General features: G+C 37.8%; 1 protein-coding gene across 2 annotated transcripts in view; it reads left to right on the forward strand.

Annotated features, from left to right (window-relative positions):
• LOC130257195 (ephrin type-A receptor 6) overlaps positions 1–20,387 on the forward strand; it is a 271,650-nt gene that overhangs the window by 142,172 nt on the left and 109,091 nt on the right. For both annotated transcript variants that reach the window (XM_056499489.1, XM_056499481.1), the window contains exon 4: positions 18,598–18,722. In XM_056499489.1, coding sequence (XP_056355464.1) covers positions 18,598–18,722 — 125 coding nt within the window. The remainder of the gene's footprint in view (positions 1–18,597; positions 18,723–20,387) is intronic.

The following is a 20,387-nucleotide window of genomic DNA, read 5'->3' on the forward strand; positions in this document are numbered from 1 at the left end:
GCAGGATTTGTTCAGCAGGCACAGAAGCACTCACAAAACGGCTGGAGATTGGAATGCCTGCTTGAGCCAAGGTGCTGCTAAGAGGCCACCTGGGATGGGGCATGAAGAACAATCTGCCCTTTCCCTCCCCACCCCCAACACCCCATCCTAGGCAGCACAAAACATGAACAAAAATGTTCATGCACGTTCCCATTTTGAGCAGAGACATTCCTGTTTTGTCCAGATAATGATAGCAAGGTAAGAATATGGTTGACAGGTTTTGGTTCTATTTTTAGTTATATGGGAGAAACACTCATTCCAGTTTTTCACACTAAGTATTTAGACAATACACTGCTTTTAGTTACTACTGAAGAGAGATGAAAGGAATGGATGTTGGTGATTCCCAAGTTATTGTTAATATCTTTAAAGGTTCAATTTAGGATTAGTTTCAGCATTTTTTTGAGACAAATACTGCTTAGCATCTGTGTTCAGAATTTTTAAAATGTGAAATAGTTCATTGTGATTGTGAGAAGGGCATATTCTGCTGTGTAACAACAGAGTTGCTTTATTTCATATGCCTTTACACATTGAGGCATCCTTTTCTGGATCAGTGGGTAAACGAATTGAGTGAAATATTTGTGCTGAATACAATGCACAGTGAAGAACTGTATTAAAACTTCATTTAAATTATCATGTCCATTAGTGTGTTTTAATGTGGTTTGCTAAATTTGAATCTGTTACAGGACAGGGTTTTTTTGTTCTTTATACTTGGTGAAAGCATCAAACCAAAATTTTTGTGTCTATATAATTTTCTTCATTGTGGTAGGAGAACATGGAGATTTGAAGTATGAATAAAGGATCTATTTCAAGTCTTCTTTCAAAAGAATGGCTGTTAGGATAAACTGTCCACTTTTTTTAACAGAAGTCTTAGAACCTTAATATAATTGTGTGAGCTGCTCTGGAATGATTAAAGATCATGTGCATTTCTTTCTGTAGGTAGCTTTAAAGAAAGCCATGTAGGCACTTGAAACGTTTCTGAAGCTGAGACAGTCCAAAATGATTCCAACAGTAACCAGCATTGCTTATGCATTATTTAGGATACAAATGCTCTCAGATAATTTCAAGTAATTTTACTAAATTTGTTACATAGTCCCAACGTTGGAGCAGCCTGCTAAAAGTGACAGAAAAACACAATTTATGTCCTCACTGAGGAAATCATCTCCTCTCCTTCTGTTTTTAATCCTTCATCTCTTGTATTCAAGCCTTTGAGACAGGGACCTTTTCCTCCTACCCACAGTTTTCATGTTAGATCATAAATAATGGATCATAATCAAGCACTTTGAAGTACTTTTATTGGCTGACAGTGTCATCTCCAGTATTTATCTTGTCTGCACTCCACTTCAGTGTTTCCAAATGCAGTAAATCTGAGACTTCAGCCTAGTAACAATCCTTTCTCTTTATGATTTCATTGACTAAGAATTCAGATGTACACTTTTCCCATCTATCACATCTTAAGAGCTTCTACCATGTTGTAAATTGTGTAAGACTAGATTCACTCTGTCTCAGGAACATGATTCTTAGCCTGGTCTGATTTTGAAAATTCCCCTCCCTCCTCCATTGTCTCATTTGCCATGCTTGTGGTGAAGGCATCCCATGGTGTTCTGGGATTATTTTGCATTCGCCTGATCATTGTGGTGTATAAATTCTGTAAGATTTTAGTGCATCATTTTGATCAGAAAGGTTTTTAATTCCTTAAAAAAACATACTCTGCCTGTGTCTCAGATATATATTCCCAAGAGGCCTGTGTGCTCCAGGATGAATTTATGTGCTCACTAGCATCCAAATATTTTGTCATTTTGACATCTAAATATGTAAGTATATCCTACAGGGAGAAAGCAAAAAAACTCAGAGATGTAAATACAGACCAACTGGTTAAAGTTTTTCCTTTAAAATTATAATTTTAATTGTGCAAAGTAGGTTTTTATTGGAAAGGTTTTGCTTTCAGAAACAAAAGTTTGAAAACTGAAGTTTGGCTGTGATCAGAGCTGTAATTTGCTCATGTCACCATCTTCTGTCTCCTTGAGGCAGTTTCTCACATCCACCACAATGGCCTGATGTACCAAGGATCAGTTGCCTAAAAAAAGATCTAGTTACAACAAATATCTAGTTACAACTAGAAGAAGAATGGTGGATATAGGAAGTCTGGTATAGGAGCAAAGTCATGGTGTACCCAAAAAAAACCTCAAAATGAAACACCTCAGGCATTCCCAAATTAAAGTGTTCAGAGTTATGGACTGAATTGTGTGACCTTTTCATGCTGTTTACACAAATACTGAAATGTATAATCACAATATAAACAATCTTTATTTTTCTGCTGGGATTTTCTCTGCCTGGGAAAACACCCTTGTCTTCAGTGATAAGACAGAAAAGGAAGCAGGATGGTTTGTAAGTAGGAAACCAAAGGACAGAAGTGTTTTCTGTGCATTTTACTGACCACTTGGACAGCATGCACTAAGTAGGGCAGAAATAAGCCATGTGGAAAGAAAAATAACTGGATTTTTATGTCTAAATCAGTTGTATTGCCTTTGCTTGCTCACCCTGTTGATCCCAAATAGCATATGTTTGCTCACAAGGCTAAGCCATACAGTTGTGTGCTGTGGATGGAAACACTGAGATAAATAACCACTGACTCTTGTATGCACTTACTTATAAAGTAAAAAATGTCTAGTGCAGTTGCTAGATAACAATAACAGATTTTGATCTTTACCTGTTTCATTTTCTTTTAAACAATATTACTTGTTCACAGAAAAATATGTTTGAAGGGGTAACTGAATTACCATTATTGATTGGGATAGATATGCTTCTAACACAAAATGACTTACAAAAATGAAAGAAAAAGCTGTGGTGCTGCAAACTGAAGTGAAAATACATTTTTAACATAGACAACAAAAATGCTCTCTCTAAAAACATGTAAGGTTTGATATTTTTTGTGGGAAGTTTGTTTTTCATCTTGTGTTTTTTCTTGCATCACTGTGATTGCTTCACACCTCCTAAGTAATGCATACAGACTTTCACAAGTAGGCAGTGTACTTCAGAATATACATGTTCTCTGCCTAAAAACTTTTCAGTAAATTAGTAAAACCTGACTGAAGCCATCTGGCATATATCTGCTTTCATCCTGTTGTTTCTTGCCACTGGAGAAGAAAACTCAGTTTAAACTTCCAGAGAATTTTGTGTCTTTCCTTATTTTTCATTGCATGATAACAGCATAATCATGAGTAGGAAATGTGGGAGCATAAGGGATGTTTTAGTTTGGTTTTTCACATGCTGAGGCATCTCTCCCTTCTAAAACCAGTTTGCAATGAATACATATGTAGACACAATGACAAAAAATGTGATGCATTGTAAAGCCACCCACAAGCTCACATCTCTGATTCAGATACACCATGCCTCAGCCCTTCTGCTGCCAGCACACACATGGGGCAGCTTCAATCTCTACATGTGTTCAGTTTGATCAGTAGCCAAAGTATGCTTATTATTTTTTGACCTGTGGAAGGGGAGTAGATGTTGCTTATTTTATGTACTGCAGGATATAAGCAGTGAACATCCAAGGTTTTATGAATTATATCCAGATTAAATGTGCTATGCAAACTTTATTAAGTAATAAATCTCTCCACATGAGTTTTTCCATCCATTCCCATCTTTACTGAATTAAATGGTAGCTATTTTGATAGTGATGATACTTAAGACAGTTCTTAAACCAAGAAACTCATGTTAAGGAATAAAGCTCATACTTTAAAGAAATTAATGTCTCAGCCACTCTGAAGCTTATGAAAAAAGATCAATCCAGTGGTGTGTAAATTTCAGCACCTACTTCATGTGGTTATAAAAATCCACAGGCAATGCAGATGTCTCTTGGATAATCCACTCACAGATGGACTAATATTTCAGCTTACCCCATTTTTGGTACCACTAATTCCCTGTAGATATTCCAGTAAGTTTCATTGCTGTGCTCCTGCGCAGGATCTTTTCTTCCTTTGCTGCTGCAGTAGGCCTGATGTCTTGAAGTGTCTTTGCTCCTTAATTTCTCTTCACCCAACGCATATCCTGCAGCCTCTGCTCATCTTCAGGCTAACAAATAACAAATGGATAACAAATGGTGCAGGGAGAACTATTCCCATTCCTGACCATCCCAAAGCAGTTTGCCCTCTGATGAGTCTGCCCCAGGCCAGGGACACAAAATCTGTCTCCCCAGAGAGTCAGCCAAATTCATGTACTATTGTTAAGAAATTCCCACATTTCTCTGGGATGTCTGCCTGGCAGAGTCCCTTCTGGAAGCCTGGCTGGCTGTCCAAAGCACAGATGTGCAAGGTTTTGGTGACTGCCTGACTGTGCCTCCACCTCCCTATGAGCTGAAGAATTCCTTGGTGTGTTGTCCATAGGATCTTGTGGGACATCTTGCATTTTAGATTTACTTGTGTATTTCACTCCTCTGACTTCAAGCAAGGGCGGCACTTTCTGGTTTGTGATAAACTGTCGCTCCTCTCACAGCGAATACGTGCAGGTGGGCTCAGTGATGAATGACTGCAGTGAATCTGAGATACAGCAGAGGTGCCACAGATGGCACAGATCCACTCCTGTGTGAAAGATGCAAGCAGTTTCTCCATCAACATGCAGCAGATTCATTGGGGAGACTCCAGGCTTCTCACCACCATGCATACACACAGAGAGATGAAAACACACTCACAAAAAATATGGCTAAGACTCTTCATCAAGCTACTAAGTACCAAAACAAGCGGCAACCCTGCTCTCCTCTTACATTCATTCTCTGTTCCTGTTGATTGTACAAAAGAGCAGCTGTTCTGCATCACACCATTGTTCATCTGGCTTCACATCCAGTAGCCAAAAATTGAAGATTAGGGCAGAATGAGAGAACAAAAAAAGTTTACAAGATGCATTTCCTGACTACTCAGCCAACAAGTTCTACTTTTGGGGGGATATCCTTGCCCACTAGCAGATAATTTATTACTAAATACATGTTAAAATCTTTGGCCTCCCTTTGCAAGGAATTCAAAAGCTTAATTTCACATTTTATTAAGAATCATGTCCTTTTGACTTCACTTGCCATGCCTAGATTTTTGTGCTGCAAGAAGAAAGGATCACACCTTGTGTTCTTTGAATCATTCCTGCTTCAGCCTTTGATTGCATCCTCCCTTTCAGACTGCAGAGCCCACATCTTTTCTTGAGTTAGCTGAGTGTAAGCCATCCCACAACTTTAATTTACTAACTACTGTCGATATTCCCTGTTCTACCATACCATTTTTGAGATGACAAACCAAAATTACACACAGTATTCAAAATGTGTTTCAAATGTGCACATATGCTGTCGCAGTAGGAAGGTCTGGTGGCTTTTCTTTTCCTCTGTAATCCCTAACATTTCATTTAATCTTTTCTTTTTATTACATTGGAGCACAGAGCTGGCATTTTCATAGATCTATTTATTAGAGCACAAAAATCTTGTTCCTGGGTGGAAATGGTCAGCTCAGAGCTCATTTTGCTTATGAAATTAAAGGTTCTTTTCCTGTTATTATATACATATTTCCTGTGCATTACCCACCTCTGAATTTAATTTGCCATTTTATTATCCATTCAGCTGGTCTCATGAAGCCCCTCCACAGTTCTCCATAGTTCTCCCTTTATACTACCCTGATTAAGTTTAGCAGACTTTCTCATCACACCAGATCATTCATGAGCATCTCAAACAGCACAGGATAAGCAAAATGTACAGCAGGAGGCTCCTGGTAACCTTGATTCACTGTAAAAAAAAAAAAAGCATATGTAGAATATGGACATATTTTTTAGACAATGAGAACAGTCTACATATGATCCTGGAAACAGAATTGTGATAACTGAATGTTTCAATTACATATTTATCATAACAATTGAGTCTTACAAATTATTACTCTGAATCATAAACCTTCTATCATTTAAGAAATCATTCTTAAAAAGATGAAATTGTCTTAATTATTTAACCAACATGTGTAAGCATTGAAATATGTCAGCTATTGTCTTCCTTGCTAGTTCCAATTACTTGAGAGTGGTAATAAATGTCTCCCTCTCAATTATTCTGTATTTTGTATTCAGGATTGTGTGCTTACTGAAATGTCAGGTAACAGTGATTATTAATATATTGGAATCTGAGGCTCCATGCTTGTATTTCTGCCTGTTTTAAAAGGAAGCAAACAACATCTTTGAAGTTGGCAATATAGCAGAAATTTACCTGAATACCTGATGGGAGGTTCAGACACAAAATACTGCATTATGAGGTGCTTAATACATCATTTAAAATATTTTACGTGGTGATATCAAAGTTTGTAGAGTGGAGTAGAGTTAAAGTAATTATTACCTTAAAAACAAGACCATTAAGGTGGTTTTCTAGGTGTAGATTAAAGGTAACATATTTCACTGGTTGAGGAAAGAGAACTCTGTCTTTCCAGTGTAGGCACTGAGAAGAGATGCAGAGCATGGACAAGACAGGCTGAGGTCATAAAATTTTTAAGATGTGCCATCTTACAAACTTCAGAAGTCGCCCTGATGCTCCTAACTTTAGGTGTTCCCATGGAATTAGATGCTTAAAGTAACTGAGAGTGGATGGTGTAAATTTAATGGAACCTGAACAGCAAATGGAAGCTGGTAACAAACACTGACAAACTCAAAGAGTTTGAAGAGTTCTTGTCAGCCAGAGCCAATGAATTAATTATGAAGATGGCCTTTCTTCCTCAAGGCTTTATACATTCAGTAAACGTGGAATTTTTTGGAAGGACATTCCAGGGGAAGATCACCTTGCATAACATAAGCAGTTGCAAACCCAGTCACGATATATCTGACCAACCATGTCATGAGTAGTTAAGTCAACACTACAAATACTTTGTGATCACGATCACTGATGAAATTATGGACAAATCTGATTTATTGCAGAGTAGCATCATGGCTCAGAAAATTCATGGTGTTGATGCAGAACACTCAAAATTATAACCAGTAAATTTTAGGACAAAAAGTTGCAACATGCAAATAGTCCTTTTGTTTCCAGCAATTATTTTCCACAAATTTATTGGCACAGAATTAATCTGTGCAAGCAGATTAATACTCTTTTAGAAAGCTATGACAAAGCTATCCTGTACTATTTATTTTCTTGGTATTTTTAAGCTTTCTTTTTGACCACATTTTACTAACCCTTATGTTTTGAACAGTACAGATAAAGAGACAGGAGATTTGGAATTGACACATTTGAGTGTGTCAGGACCCTTTCATAGCCATGGGAGGTTAGTGTCCTTTAGATGTCTTTCAGGAAATTGCTGCATGTATGGAGGATTGTTTTTATTTCCCTGTATCAAAGATTTCCTTAGCTGCTGGGTTTTTTTGGTAGGGTTTTTCTTGCCCGGGTTTCACCATATGTTTGAGTGCAGAGGGATTTGAGATGATTGTCTGCTGTAGAAATTTTAAGATGAAGGTCACAGAAACAGAGATCACTGCCAGCCACTGAGACATGGGTCTGGATTAGCAGCTCTTACTGTTTGGTTGTGTCTGTGTGCCAAATAACTTTAAATATCCTGTGTGGACACACTGATTTCTCAGACCTTCCAAACTACAGGCTCCCAACTGAATCACACACCAAAGTATGATATTGGGCAAAGAGCATTACTTAGAATACCTAAGAAGGATTTGAAAAAGGAAGATTTTCTTCATGACAAAAATAAAAGAAGGTGAGCAAAATGTTGCTAGTGAGATGATTATTTTGTGGGTTTTTGCAATGTAACAATATTGCTTGTAAGCAGTTGTGCAACACCAGTGTCTAACCCTGGTGTTTAACATGAACTGTCAAACTGAAAGTTGTCTCAATTGTCAAGATCGATTTTGCACATGCTCTGATTTCTCCTGGTTTTGACAGCGTTATGGAGCTTGGACACAGAGCATAATTTAACTCTGAATATCATTCTGAGGGTTAAAAGTTAGACCCCAAAGCACTCAGCTGCACATCACTAATGTACTGTGTGGATATGAGCCATTAGTTCTTACAAGCACCTACCAGAGCTGCAAGAGCTGGGTGGTTTCTCTGTGTAAAAACTCTGCAGTGCCAAGACTCTTTAGGGATAGATAAAAGCTGGTTCCAAAAAGAAGCTGTATGTAGCCAGCTTGCCTTTGGACTGGGCTAAACAGAAACCTTTATAACCAGACAGTATTTCTGAATTTCAGAAGGCTCATCTAGTCCATTTTCTTTTTCTCTGACAATAAGCTGTGGGGTACACTGATGGAAGAGGATCAGGAAAGTGTCAAATAATGCTTCTCCATATGTGGTCTTCAGTTCCCAGCAGCATTCAGTAGCATCTTATTAATAAGGAATGTTTTATCTATTTCTTGCCTCAGTGTGTGTCAACTCTCTAACTTTTTGGATGCCTCAGAATTTTTATGGTCCTTTTTAGAAAACAACCAGTGCAAACTCTGCATGTGTCAGTAGGTCCCCTAGAGTTCATCCCTCGGACAAGAAGAGCTTGTGTAGGACAGCAGTGCTCAGCTTTCCTCCTCAACCTTCCTGCTATTCTTTTTTCTGTAGGAAGCATATTTGTTGTGGTACTAGAGATGGGAGATGAAAAATAGACCTGGGAAAAAATCTCTAAGGGCAAAGTTCAGCACATAGAATGTTGAAGAACACAAAAACTCATTAAGTGTCAAGAAAAAGAACAGAAATACCAAAGGGGCATAATGGAAGGGTCCTGACAATTCAGAAGCTCTTGCTAGGAGGGCATTCATTGGATAATTAATTTCTTGGAAAGAAAAGGAAGGCTCCTTAAGCTAAGTGATGTACTGACCTGGAAGTGTGGATGCTCAGGTTTCCTTCTCACATGAATCTCTGTCAGTAGATTGCCTCTCCATAGCATGGATATCTATAGTAAGTATTAAATCACAAGCTGCAGGGCATGAGCTAACTAGCAGCAAACAGTTGAAGAGGCTTCCCTTTTAAAAGGTTATTCCGTAATTACCCAGGCTTCCACAAACCTTGCTTTGAAATATATTTTACTGCTTATAATCTGATAATTTCTACACTTCTCTTCTTTCTTGGTATGTTAATTTTTATACAGGTCAAAAAAATGAAAACTCTTCAGATCCCAGTGGTTTTTCAATTCTGCCAAGTTTTGTCTTTGTGAATAAAAGCAACTCAGTCTTCTTGAAAGAGGAAAACACACAAAAAAGACATTTCTTTTTCAAATGCATTTAATTTTAGTGTGACATGTTTTCAGAATATGAGTACAAGTGGTCCAGTAAGAGCCACTGGCCACTTCTAAACCTCAGGTTTTAGATATAACAGAAGTTAAAGGCCAGTGGCTCTTTGCTTTTAGAGCTGATTTGCCCTGGTGCCTTCAGGTGTCATTGCTTCTATCCATCAGCCTGCCCTCAGACTCAGAGGTGTGTAAACATCCCCAATGAGCTAACTAAAAGAACACATAAAGGATCTTTCACTAAGACCATGTGCCTTGATATTTTGTCCACATTTTTTGATAACTTAAGCATGCTACTTCATGTAGAAGTATTATATAGATACACCCAACTAAAAAAAAAGAAAAAATCATCTAGGATCTTGACATATCTAAAATTACTCCTGCATTGCTCTAGAGATCCATGGCTGATTTTACAATTTCTGTGCTGATAGTAGTGATGCAGGTAAGAAATGCTGTGGCTAAAACCAGGGCCTACATTTGATGTACCAGCACCCAAAGAAGGTTCAGCATCTCATCTCCTAACTACAGAGGAATTTAAGAGAAATTGCCAAAACTAATCCCCAGTTTTTAACTTATTTGAGTCAAGTCAGATTCTACCCTACTTGACTAGAAATTGAACAGCTAACCTACATTTGACAGCAGCAATGCTTTTCAGTGATTCATGTACATCAAGTACAAGCCATTGACTTCCTGGCCTCCTAGAAGTGTTTCTTGTCTGTATGCCAAAGTTTAAAAGGGTCTGTTTTTCTGTGCATAAGTTTCCACATTAAAGATTTAAAAGATACTTGACCCTCAATAAAACAGAACTAGACTAAACCTTTGGAATATTTTTTTTAGCATTTATGAAGTACATAATAAGTTACACAATTTTGTTTGTAACATCATTCTGGGAATTAATTTATGGGGGCATATTTATTTAGCATCACTGTGATTTATAGAATGCTTTGTCAAAATGAACATTTTTGAGAAAATTACTTGAAGATGTACATTTGAAGTCAGTATTGGATGTGTCTCCATGCACTTACACACATTCACTCAAAATATTGAAGTACAGTAGCTGTGACATTCTCTGCACATGCCAACAAACACAGCTTTTACAGAAGGTTCACAGAAGATGTTCACATAAATTATTCATGATATTCTTGCTAAAAGAAAAACTGCTTTCAGACCTGTAAAGTACTCTTTGACAGAAAAATACTTACAATCTGATCTAGCCCCATATTTGGATATAAACAAGAGCAGGAAAGGTTTGCTGAAATGAGTGTACATTTTATGTTTGCCTTTGTTACATCGCAGGACGAGTAGCAATTAATGGAGTGAAAAGATGGCAGATTTCCTAGTGCTTTTTAACCTGCTTATTTCATTTTCAAACTTCTGAGATCAATTTAGCAGCAGGAAGTTCTGCAGAGCAATTTGGTTGCAGTTGACCCTGGAGGGGCTGTTGCTGAGTGAGACTTAGTTACAGCTCTGTTTCTGTAATGACACCTCGCTGCAATAAGTGACGCCTTCTTAACCTCCAGTTGTATTTCCAATCAATTTATAGCAGTACCCAAGTTACACCAGGAGGCTGAAAACAAAGTTCTCTGAAGAAATGTGTCACCACAGGTTGTCCCCACATCACAGGGCACCTACCAGCTCTGGAGTGGTATTTTTAACTTATAAAACACACTTTCTGGAACACATCTTTCTTCATGCTGATTGACATCATTATAGTAGCAATCTGAATGTGCTGATAAACCAATTTCTCCTGCCTCCTTCTCATTTAGCACAGCCTTCCTTAAAAAAGAAACCCCATAAGCCACTCTGCCTTCTCTTTTAGAGGAATCCTGTGTGTCAGGGATAGTACCCCAGGAAAGCACACACACCAATTTCAAGTATGCCAACAGTCAGTGGCTCACCACAATGTCTAAGTCAGGAGGAGCAGTGAGCAGCACAACACAGAACATTTGGGGTTGTGAAAGCAGAATCTGCTGGTGGTGGATGTGATGTTCTATTACTTCTCCTCTAGGTACCACAACAGGGTTTATAATCGTCATAAGGAGGGATAGGAAGGGACTGGACTTCCCTGGAGTGGTCTCTTGCACCCTTCCCTGGTTTTTGATCCAGAGCAACACCAATGAAAAGAAGTTAACCCAGTTAACACGTTTTTACTGTGCCATTCAGCCACAGAAGTTGTTGCCACTTGTTGTGAGCTGATGTACCAGTCCCACACAGCCTCAGTTTTGCCTTCTGCCAAACAAGCAGAGGGCACCTCTGGTTTTCAGAGAACTGTTCCCTCAGGAATCCCAGTGACCTGTTAGGTCTTTAAATCTCCCATTGCTCCAGCCCTAAAAGACAGTGGGGCAAGAACCTGCTTATTCTGATGTAAATCCCTTTGATTGCCAGAGACCTGTTGATTTGACATTATTTCCATTTATGTGACAGGCAACCTGGTTTAGCTGTGCATTTTCTTAAATTTTTGTTTGTTTGCTTGTTTGCATCTGATTCCTGGACTCACACCCTTCTTCTGTGCTCTTTTGAACTGATTTTTCCTCTTGCTTCAGACATACAGAGCATATAAAGTAGCTCCTTAAAACTCACATTTAGGTAAAATATTTGTGTGATTTCATTAATGGATACTATTTTTAGAAAAACAAACTTGTAACTAAGATATTTTTAATCGTTCATAGTATTATAAATTGTGTCAAATATCTCACAATACATTTTACCTTTGAGGTTTTGCACATACACCTCGTCAGAGAGAGCAGAGCAGTCTGACAGCTGAGAAGGCTTTATTTTATACTGTTGTTTTAAGTATCCTCTACTAAAACCCACTTTGAAGTATCAGAAGCTGAGTAGGTCCTGTAAGAAGTGAAGTTTTAGGCGTGCTTCTGTCTGAAGCTTCAAAAATGGAGAAGGGCAGCACATTCTGTAAATGAAAGAAAATCTGTAGTGTTGCAAAATCGTGTGGATGAATAATTACTGTCTCCTTGCATCAGATCAGCAATAGATGAAAGAGAAATTAGGCAGCAAGGAAGAAAGAATTGCATTATAGAACACCAAAAAAAAGCCCTGTTGAATGTACATTTACCCTGGAGGAAATCTGGGGGTTGGGTCTATCATGACCTTTATTCCACAACACTGTAGCAGAATCCAGTTTTTGACAAGGGTATTGGGTTCACTTGGCTTCCATCCACCATTTCTGAGCCAGCAAAGGAGATCTGCAAGGGGAAGGACTTTAAGATGGAGGGAGAGATGATAATTATAACTTGCTGGAGGCCTATTTTCAGTAAATGAAGTGCTTCAAAAGAAGCACACTGCTCTGCTGTCTTTTGAGTGCAAACCTTTAGGGAACTAGTGTAAGAAAATGAAGTGAAAAATACTTTTTTTAACCCCAAACTTGGTAATTTGCTGTAATGCTTTGTCAGGAAAACACCATACTCAACTCTGAACTCCAAGGTTAGTGCCACTAATAGTATCCCCTCCAAGCATTGTAACTGTGAATTGCTACTGAAATGATTAGGAAGATAAGAGACTATTATGGGAAGAATCAAATATCTTATCTAGTCACTGTACTAATTGAAAGCAAGCTTGTGTAGTAAGAAAACAAATTCTTGCTGAATTCAGTATAAACCTGAAAATGTTTCATCCATGTGAACATCTTTAACATCCAGACATAGGTTATGAACTGGGGGTTTTTTAATAAAAGTTTAATTTCTGTTCATATTTTTGTTTGTTTCCCATGCCAACTTGTGCTTAGGTTTTAGTCTTTTATATTCACACCCTCACACTTCTAAACAAGAAAGTGCTCACATACTGCAAATAATGGAACTTATTGACATTCACATTGTACCTTAAGATAGCTCAGTCAAAAGATTAAAGAAAATCTCTGGAGCACAACCAGAAGAGAATATAAACAGAGGTCTCCTGGATCCCTATCACATCCCTTGTTCATAAGATAGTCTTTCTTCCCTTATCCTCCAAAGATAGCAACAGAAAGATGAACAAACAAACACAAAATAATGAAAGGATGAACTGCATCTCTGCTGGAGGATTAATAACCATTTTGCAGGAGTGAAGACTGCTCTGGATGATAGAGAACACAACTACATCCTTCAGATGAGTGATCATATGTTTCACACGTGGCATTAGTAATGCAGGATGAAGGCTTCAGGCCTCTTAACTTCCCTGGAAAATCCTCAAATAACTCAAATGGGTGAAATCCTGGAGGCTCTATCATTGATCAGGAAATGTTACTTCATTGCTTCCAGTTCTGTTACTGGAGTAAAATGTCTGCTCTAAGAGAACATCTTTTTACTGCTTTTTGCCTTTCTAATAATCTTTCTAGAATCAGAAGTAAAAGCAATCTTTTTCTTACTGTGCCCTGAAATAATATCTCTTTTTTTCCCAAATGTGGCATTGTGAATAAAATCTCAGTGCTCTTTTTATTTGTATTTATAATATAAAATCATACTCAGTGTCCAATAGTATAGGAATTTTAATATAGTTACAGGCTGGTGAAATACTGTAAAATTATGATAGCATTTTCTGGTATAGAAAAAGTGCAAAGAATGTTTTTACCATCTGGAAGAACACTTCAGATTTGGACCTTGAAATCTCTGTTCTGTTTTCAGTGATTTCCTAACATTTTTGTTTAATGGCCTTGGGATTATTAGATAACTATAACTTCTGTAGTGTTAAGCATAGTTTACTGTTGGTTTAATTTGTGCTGTTAACCTGTGATTGAATCTTGAAGAAGCCCTTTCCTTTTCATGACAAAGAAAACAGTTTTTTTTTTCGTTTTCTGACCCAACACAGCCAATGTAAATTAGTCATTCCAGCATTAATATCTCTTCCACCCTCACCTGTCCTTCTGTTACTGAAATAACTTATTCTCCAACAGGAGGAATGGAGGCTCCCTGCAGGATGTTAAAGCAGATTTTCTCCTCTATAGGGAGAATCTAGGAGGGATTAATGAGTTTTAAAAGAGAACCAAGGGGTTTGAGTAGAGTTTAGTCAGTGTTTTCCCATAACTGCAGTGGAGAAATGACTGAGATAGGAGAGGAGGAAGAGGCAGGGAGAGGGGTGGATTCCCTCCTCTGGAGGGAAACCCCTGCTCAGAAAACAGGTGATAAAGCTCTATATTTTGGTGTGTGAGATCTGTACCTTGAAGGCAGAGATCTCAAGGACAGAATAACATTTAATGCAATCTGCATTGTTGGTAATGGCAGAGGTATAGAAACAGCAAAATGAATTAAACACGTGATCCCAAATGGCATTATTTTACATATTGAGACCCCCAATATTTTACATATTGAGACCCACAGCCTTCTCATGAGGATGGTGTCCAAAGGAATGAAGTTGCAGTCCTCCCCACAGCATCCATACAGTTCAGATCCCATTTCCACTCTCTCCTCTCCAAACTTGTATCTGCTGGCACTTCACTGGTTTTGGGCAAAACAGGTAAAATTCAGGGGGAGGGAAGGAGGAGGACAAAACTGGTGCAGCTGTTCGTATTTGATGGTGGATTTTTTAACAAGAAAGTGACTGAAGGGAGAGGCCTTTGAGCTACATGGTCTCTCTTCACCAAAGAAATGAGATTTGAAATGAGATCTGGAGGGGTGAAAGATTCCATATATAAACAGGTGTAGGTGAGCTTTGGTCATCACCTGCCATAGGGTCTGAAGCTTCCTCACCATGAATTGGGATCCTATAAAAGCTGTTCAGTCCTGGAAACAGGAGACATTTCTTTGCCTACTTTCAGGTATGTGAAATAAGAAATAGCATAATTAGAAAATGCACTAAAGGAGAAAAAGCTTCAGCAACCCTACAGATCACCTATTTTGAAATCAGGCAGTTATGGATAATGGGAGTCAGCTTCAGAAAAAGAGAAAGTTTCTAGGGAAAAGATACTTTGATCCAGTCATTGTTTAAAATACATACTTTCTCTCCTGTATGTAGCTCATGAGAAAAAAAAAAAAAAAAAAAGGACTCTGAAAAAAGAGAAGCCAAAGGAATTTAGAATAAAATCAGCTCACTCTGACTTAAAGAATGAACTTCCATTAGTCAATAAAAAATTGAAAAGACCGAGAAGCTTATCAGGCTAAATTAAATGAGGAGCTCATTTTTAAATGAGGACCACATTGTAGATGACTCATCGTAATTCAAGGAGTTTATAACAGTGTAGAAGAAAACAGATGGTGCAAAGAATCCTCTGTACAAAACACAGATCAGTGCTGAGCTCAAGAGCCAAAACCACCCTTCAGCCTAGGACCAGTGGCAAGGAAATGCTGCCCTTAAAGTGATTAAAACCTATGCTACTCTTCTAAACATTTCTTGTTTCAAATTGTTTCATTGGGTAACCATATTAGAGTTCTCCTGCAGCTACTGGATTTGAAACAACTAATTAAAAGAACTTCCCATTGATTCATCATAGGGACATTAGAGAAGTCTTTAGGAATGGGAAAATAGGATTTATCTATCTTACAATCTTCTGGTTAAAAAGAGCTTTAACAATAAGTGGATAGGATCTCTAAGGTCTAATTGACTTCTGCTCTGGTGAGCAACAGTTATAAGGAGCTGAAATTTCTCCCTAGAAATGAGTGCTCTTTAGTAGCACTTCACAACAAAAGCAATAGAAACTCAGCTAGCTGTGCTTTTAATTACTTGGTTTTATTTTTCTGTTTCTTCCCACAATACATTTCTGATTGGAATCCTATCTGGTAAAAACATGATCATCCTTCTGCATATACTGGAAATGGTCAATGCTGATTCTTCTCTGCCTTCTTGTTAAAAAGTACACTTTTTTTTTTCCCTTGATACAAGCACAAATACACTTCTCATATTCACAACTTTATTGCACTTCTCTGCATTTGGATTTAGAGGATTCAGTGCTGGCACAGTACAGGTGTAATGTTGTATGGGCTTGTTGGTTTCAGGTGCAGGTCAAGCCCAGGTAAGGAAGATCTAAAGTAATTTTGTTCTATTAATTTCCTACTGAGTGGTTTCCCAGGAAGACAACTGGGATTATTTCATATGCTGAAGTTTTGAGAGGATCTTCCAATGCACCATGACTGTGCTTTTGAAATGCACTTCATCAAATGAAAGAATTACTGTGTTGAGCTCAGGCTGAATACATGCATGGAATTGCTGTTGAAATTTGAAACTTAGAACATGAAGAAAAATTCCTGTCTTGCAGTACATATGAAAAGCTTAGCCATGTTTAAAGTTTGATTAAAGTTTGAAGACATGTAATATCAGCTTTTATAAGCCTAAAGAGCCAAGAATATAATTTTATCTACAGCTTACCCTGGTGTTTTCTATCATCAGTTTTAACAATTTTTCAAGGATTGGTTTTTCTGACAGTGAACTCCCAGATGCAGTGGGATGAAGCTGGGATGAAGTGGGCCCAGCTGATGCACATCACCCCAAGCAGGCACACAGGGGTACCAGATGTATCCTAAAGGTTGCTATAGCTCCCTCAGACCCACCAGTAAATCACAGCTCAATACCAGTGAATGACTCAAAATGACAAATAGTAAAACAATTTTTGTCAGCTGTGCCTTCCTAGGCCCTTGATCAGTGTTTAGCAATTACAAATCCATGTTTGCCAGCTCCTGCTTTCCTTTAAACAGAGCTGACTTTCTGTCTGGCTTGGAGAAGCTGATTGTACCCCAGAGAAATATCACCACAGCTGAACTTCACCCTCAGTTTCAAGGGTAAAAAATTCATTTTAGCTGGGGGAGTAGTTATACCTACCCAAGGATAACATTTTGGTTCAAATCCTGTGAATGCTTTTTATTTATCAGTTTGTGTTTTATTCTGTTCAATTATTTACATTATGATGTTTAATGACTTCCTGAAAACCAGTTTGATTCTTTATTCTGCATGGCAGGAATTTATTTTTTTTTTCTCTGATACTCTTGCATCAGGCCCGTGGTTAAAATGGCAAAATGGTTGTGGTTTCCTTTGTAAGCTCTTACATTTTGGTAGGTTTGGTTATTTTTCCTGGTGTTATGTGTAGAATTGGGGTTTTTTTCACATTAGAAATGACCATACTATTATCCCACAGAACAATTATCTAAAGGGAAGATAGACAGGGGATGTAAGTTAATTTTCTCTCTTACATAAATGCATTAAGACAGAGAAAGACGTGCACATCTTTATGTGGAGTTTCCCTTTTTGAAAGGCAAACACAGAGTTTTGTTTTCTTCAGTGTTTGTTTGCTTTCTAGAATTTATTTATTGTTTTCATTTCTTAAACTTTCTGAAATATTTACAGGAAAGAACAGTAAAAATGAAATTTTGTGACTAGAAGCAGATTCTCATTTCATTTTCCAAGGGAGATTCTTTCATTCAAAAGATAAAATCAGGAGTCATAAAAATGTGTTATTTTTAGGAGACAGCTCCATGGAAACTTGGAAGAAGTTAAGTAAGATTCAGAGGAGAAATGAATGGGGGAGAGTGTGTAGTAAACTGATATTTTTAGTGGAAAGACAAATAGTGAAGTCTGTGAACCATTCATGGTAGCTGGATTGTTGATCTTAGTTGTGTTCAAGGCTGTTGAATTATATGACTGGGCTCTGTAACATTTGGGAAAGCTGCACATCAATACTATTAAAACCATATTAGTGTCTGGAGAATATTTTTACATGCTTGACCAGATTAATAAAATAAGCAAAGATTATTTTCTAGAACAAAATCTTTACACCATTTGAAATAATTGCAGAGATAACTGTGCACCTTCTCTTCCAAAAAGGCAGCAAAGCTGGTTCTTAAAATTGGTTAACCCAGAGTGAGATAATTTAGCTCTTGTTTGTATCCATGGGCCCCTTCCAGAAGCTGCTTTTGCCCCTGAGTTTGCCCATACCCCAGTCCCTTCCTGGAGGCTTTTGGTGCACACAGACACCTCACAAAGGGCTTTATAAAAATGCCCTTGCCAAAAAGGGATTCATTGAGTCTGTTTTAAACTGTGTCACTTTATTTTACCCCAAAGAGTAAACTGAATGTACATCCTAAATGAATTATAGCATTTAATAAAGATCACCCTGCATGCAGAATTTGCTGCCTCTGAAATGTTGTTCTGCCTGGTTGGGGCAGAGCCCAGCCCAGGTGTTCCTTTCTGCATTTTTGCAGAGAAAAAAGCCATTTTTCAGAAGCTGCTCTGCACTTCAGCAGAGGAGTTACCAGCGTGTACTTGAGACATTAATTCCAGGTTATATGGTTTCCCTGAGAATTGCCATCTGTCATGCTTTTCTGTCTGGAGGTCACTCCAAGCTGCCTCGGGTTGGTGTCCTCAGACAGGAGGTTGGAAGGATAAACCGTGTGCTTCGTCTTTAACCCTTAGTTATCCTTTTCCCTTTCAGCACCCACCTTGATAGGTATGGTAAGGAAGGACTGGGCTTCCCAAAACAGCATTGCCCTCTCCTGGCAAGAGCCGGACTTTCCCCAAGGAGCAATTCTGGACTACGAGATCAAGTACTATGAGAAAGTAGGTCTCACTTCCAGCATCACCCACACTCAGATCCTAAAGAGCAATGTGTTTCATAATTTTAATAGTATTTTTAAAAAACTTTTCACTTGACCCCACATACAATGCTGTGTATGCCAGACGTTTTATTTTGTGCTGATTTTTTGTTGTTTTGCTTCTGACTTGTTAATGATTGTCTTGTTTCACATCAGAATTGAGTGGAGCAGCAAGCACGTCCTACATTTACTTGTCTCATAGTAACTATATTTACAAACATGGATAAATGTATCACATGCTTGAACATATTTTGATTTATGGGCTGTAAAAACTTCACATTAGAGTGGCACTGACACAACAGAATTAAAGTAAATGGGAACATGCTTTCATTTTGAGGCAAAAGATGTATTTATTTATTATTGCTTAATATAGCAATAATATGTGCTTAAAGGATAGGGTGTACCAGCCTTGTTTAGAGGTTACAAAAGGTTACAAGAGAGAGAAACTATTGGATTTCTGGTGCTCTGTGAAAATTAGGCAATTTCACACAGAAGAGAGCTACAACATGCATTACAAGAGAAGGTACAAGATGCACACACACAACATGTGTTGGGAAAGCATAATTTGCTCCCTCTCCATAAGCACAAAACATATTTGGTCATTTCTAATTACTACCAGAAAAAAAAACAAAACATGTACTGAGCAGTGCCTTCACTCCTGAAGACATAGAAAGGAAATTTGTACCTTAAACAGTTCCCTGCCAAGTCAGTTCTTTCTGTTTCCCTGCCCCCATCTGAATTCACAGAGGAACTGATGTGCATGTGTGAAGATCACAACAGGAATGCAAACCAAATCATGAAATAAAGTATTGGGGATATTAGGCTCTGTAAATATCTGAGAATTTTATTCCTTGACTGCTCTTCTCTATTGAGATTACGCGGCTTCACTGATGCAGAAGAATGGGTAAACTGGGGGAAAAAAAACAAACAACAATTTAAATTGGACAGCTAAAGGGAGAAAACAGATTGCTTAAAATATTTGGTAAGCCAAAACAAGGAAACCTATTTTCCTACACTAATGGAAGTTCTTCATGTTCTGATGCATTATCATAGAAAGCCCCATTAGTACTTGAACTTCTTTTCTTAGTTGATATTAAAGAGGTGAATTAAACACACAAATTGTGAAATTTTATTCAGTTGAATAGGAACAGTTCCAAAGATCCATAGCCATTCTTATGAAAAATAAATTATAAAGCTTATATATGTATTTGATAAAACCCTTTCTCAATGGATTATGTGCCAATACTAGTCAGTGCTGAGTGACAAGGCAAATAATTTTTCTTACAAGTCTGCTTATTCCTTAGCCTTGACCATTGTGCAGCATGATGACATACACATGCATTATGACCCTTTGCTAGATACAGTTCAAATCACTCTTATCTGTTTTTACAAAAAAAGAGAGAACAGTTTTCTGTGTCCACCTTTTAAAATATATAAGGAGCATCTTCTATCTATAAACTCTTTTTTTCTGAGGTCAGAGGACATAAATGCACTGCTGGCATCTTACAGGTGTAATTTGCAAGACTTCTCTTGGAGACCATGTTCTACATCAGAAAGATGAATAATCCAGTATTGCAAGTCAGTCTGCTTATTTACAGCATTAAATTGAAAAATGTTGTTTTATACCACT

The sequence above is a fragment of the Oenanthe melanoleuca genome, chromosome 1, assembly GCF_029582105.1.
Source record: "Oenanthe melanoleuca isolate GR-GAL-2019-014 chromosome 1, OMel1.0, whole genome shotgun sequence".
NCBI classification, from domain to species: Eukaryota; Metazoa; Chordata; class Aves; order Passeriformes; family Muscicapidae; genus Oenanthe; species Oenanthe melanoleuca.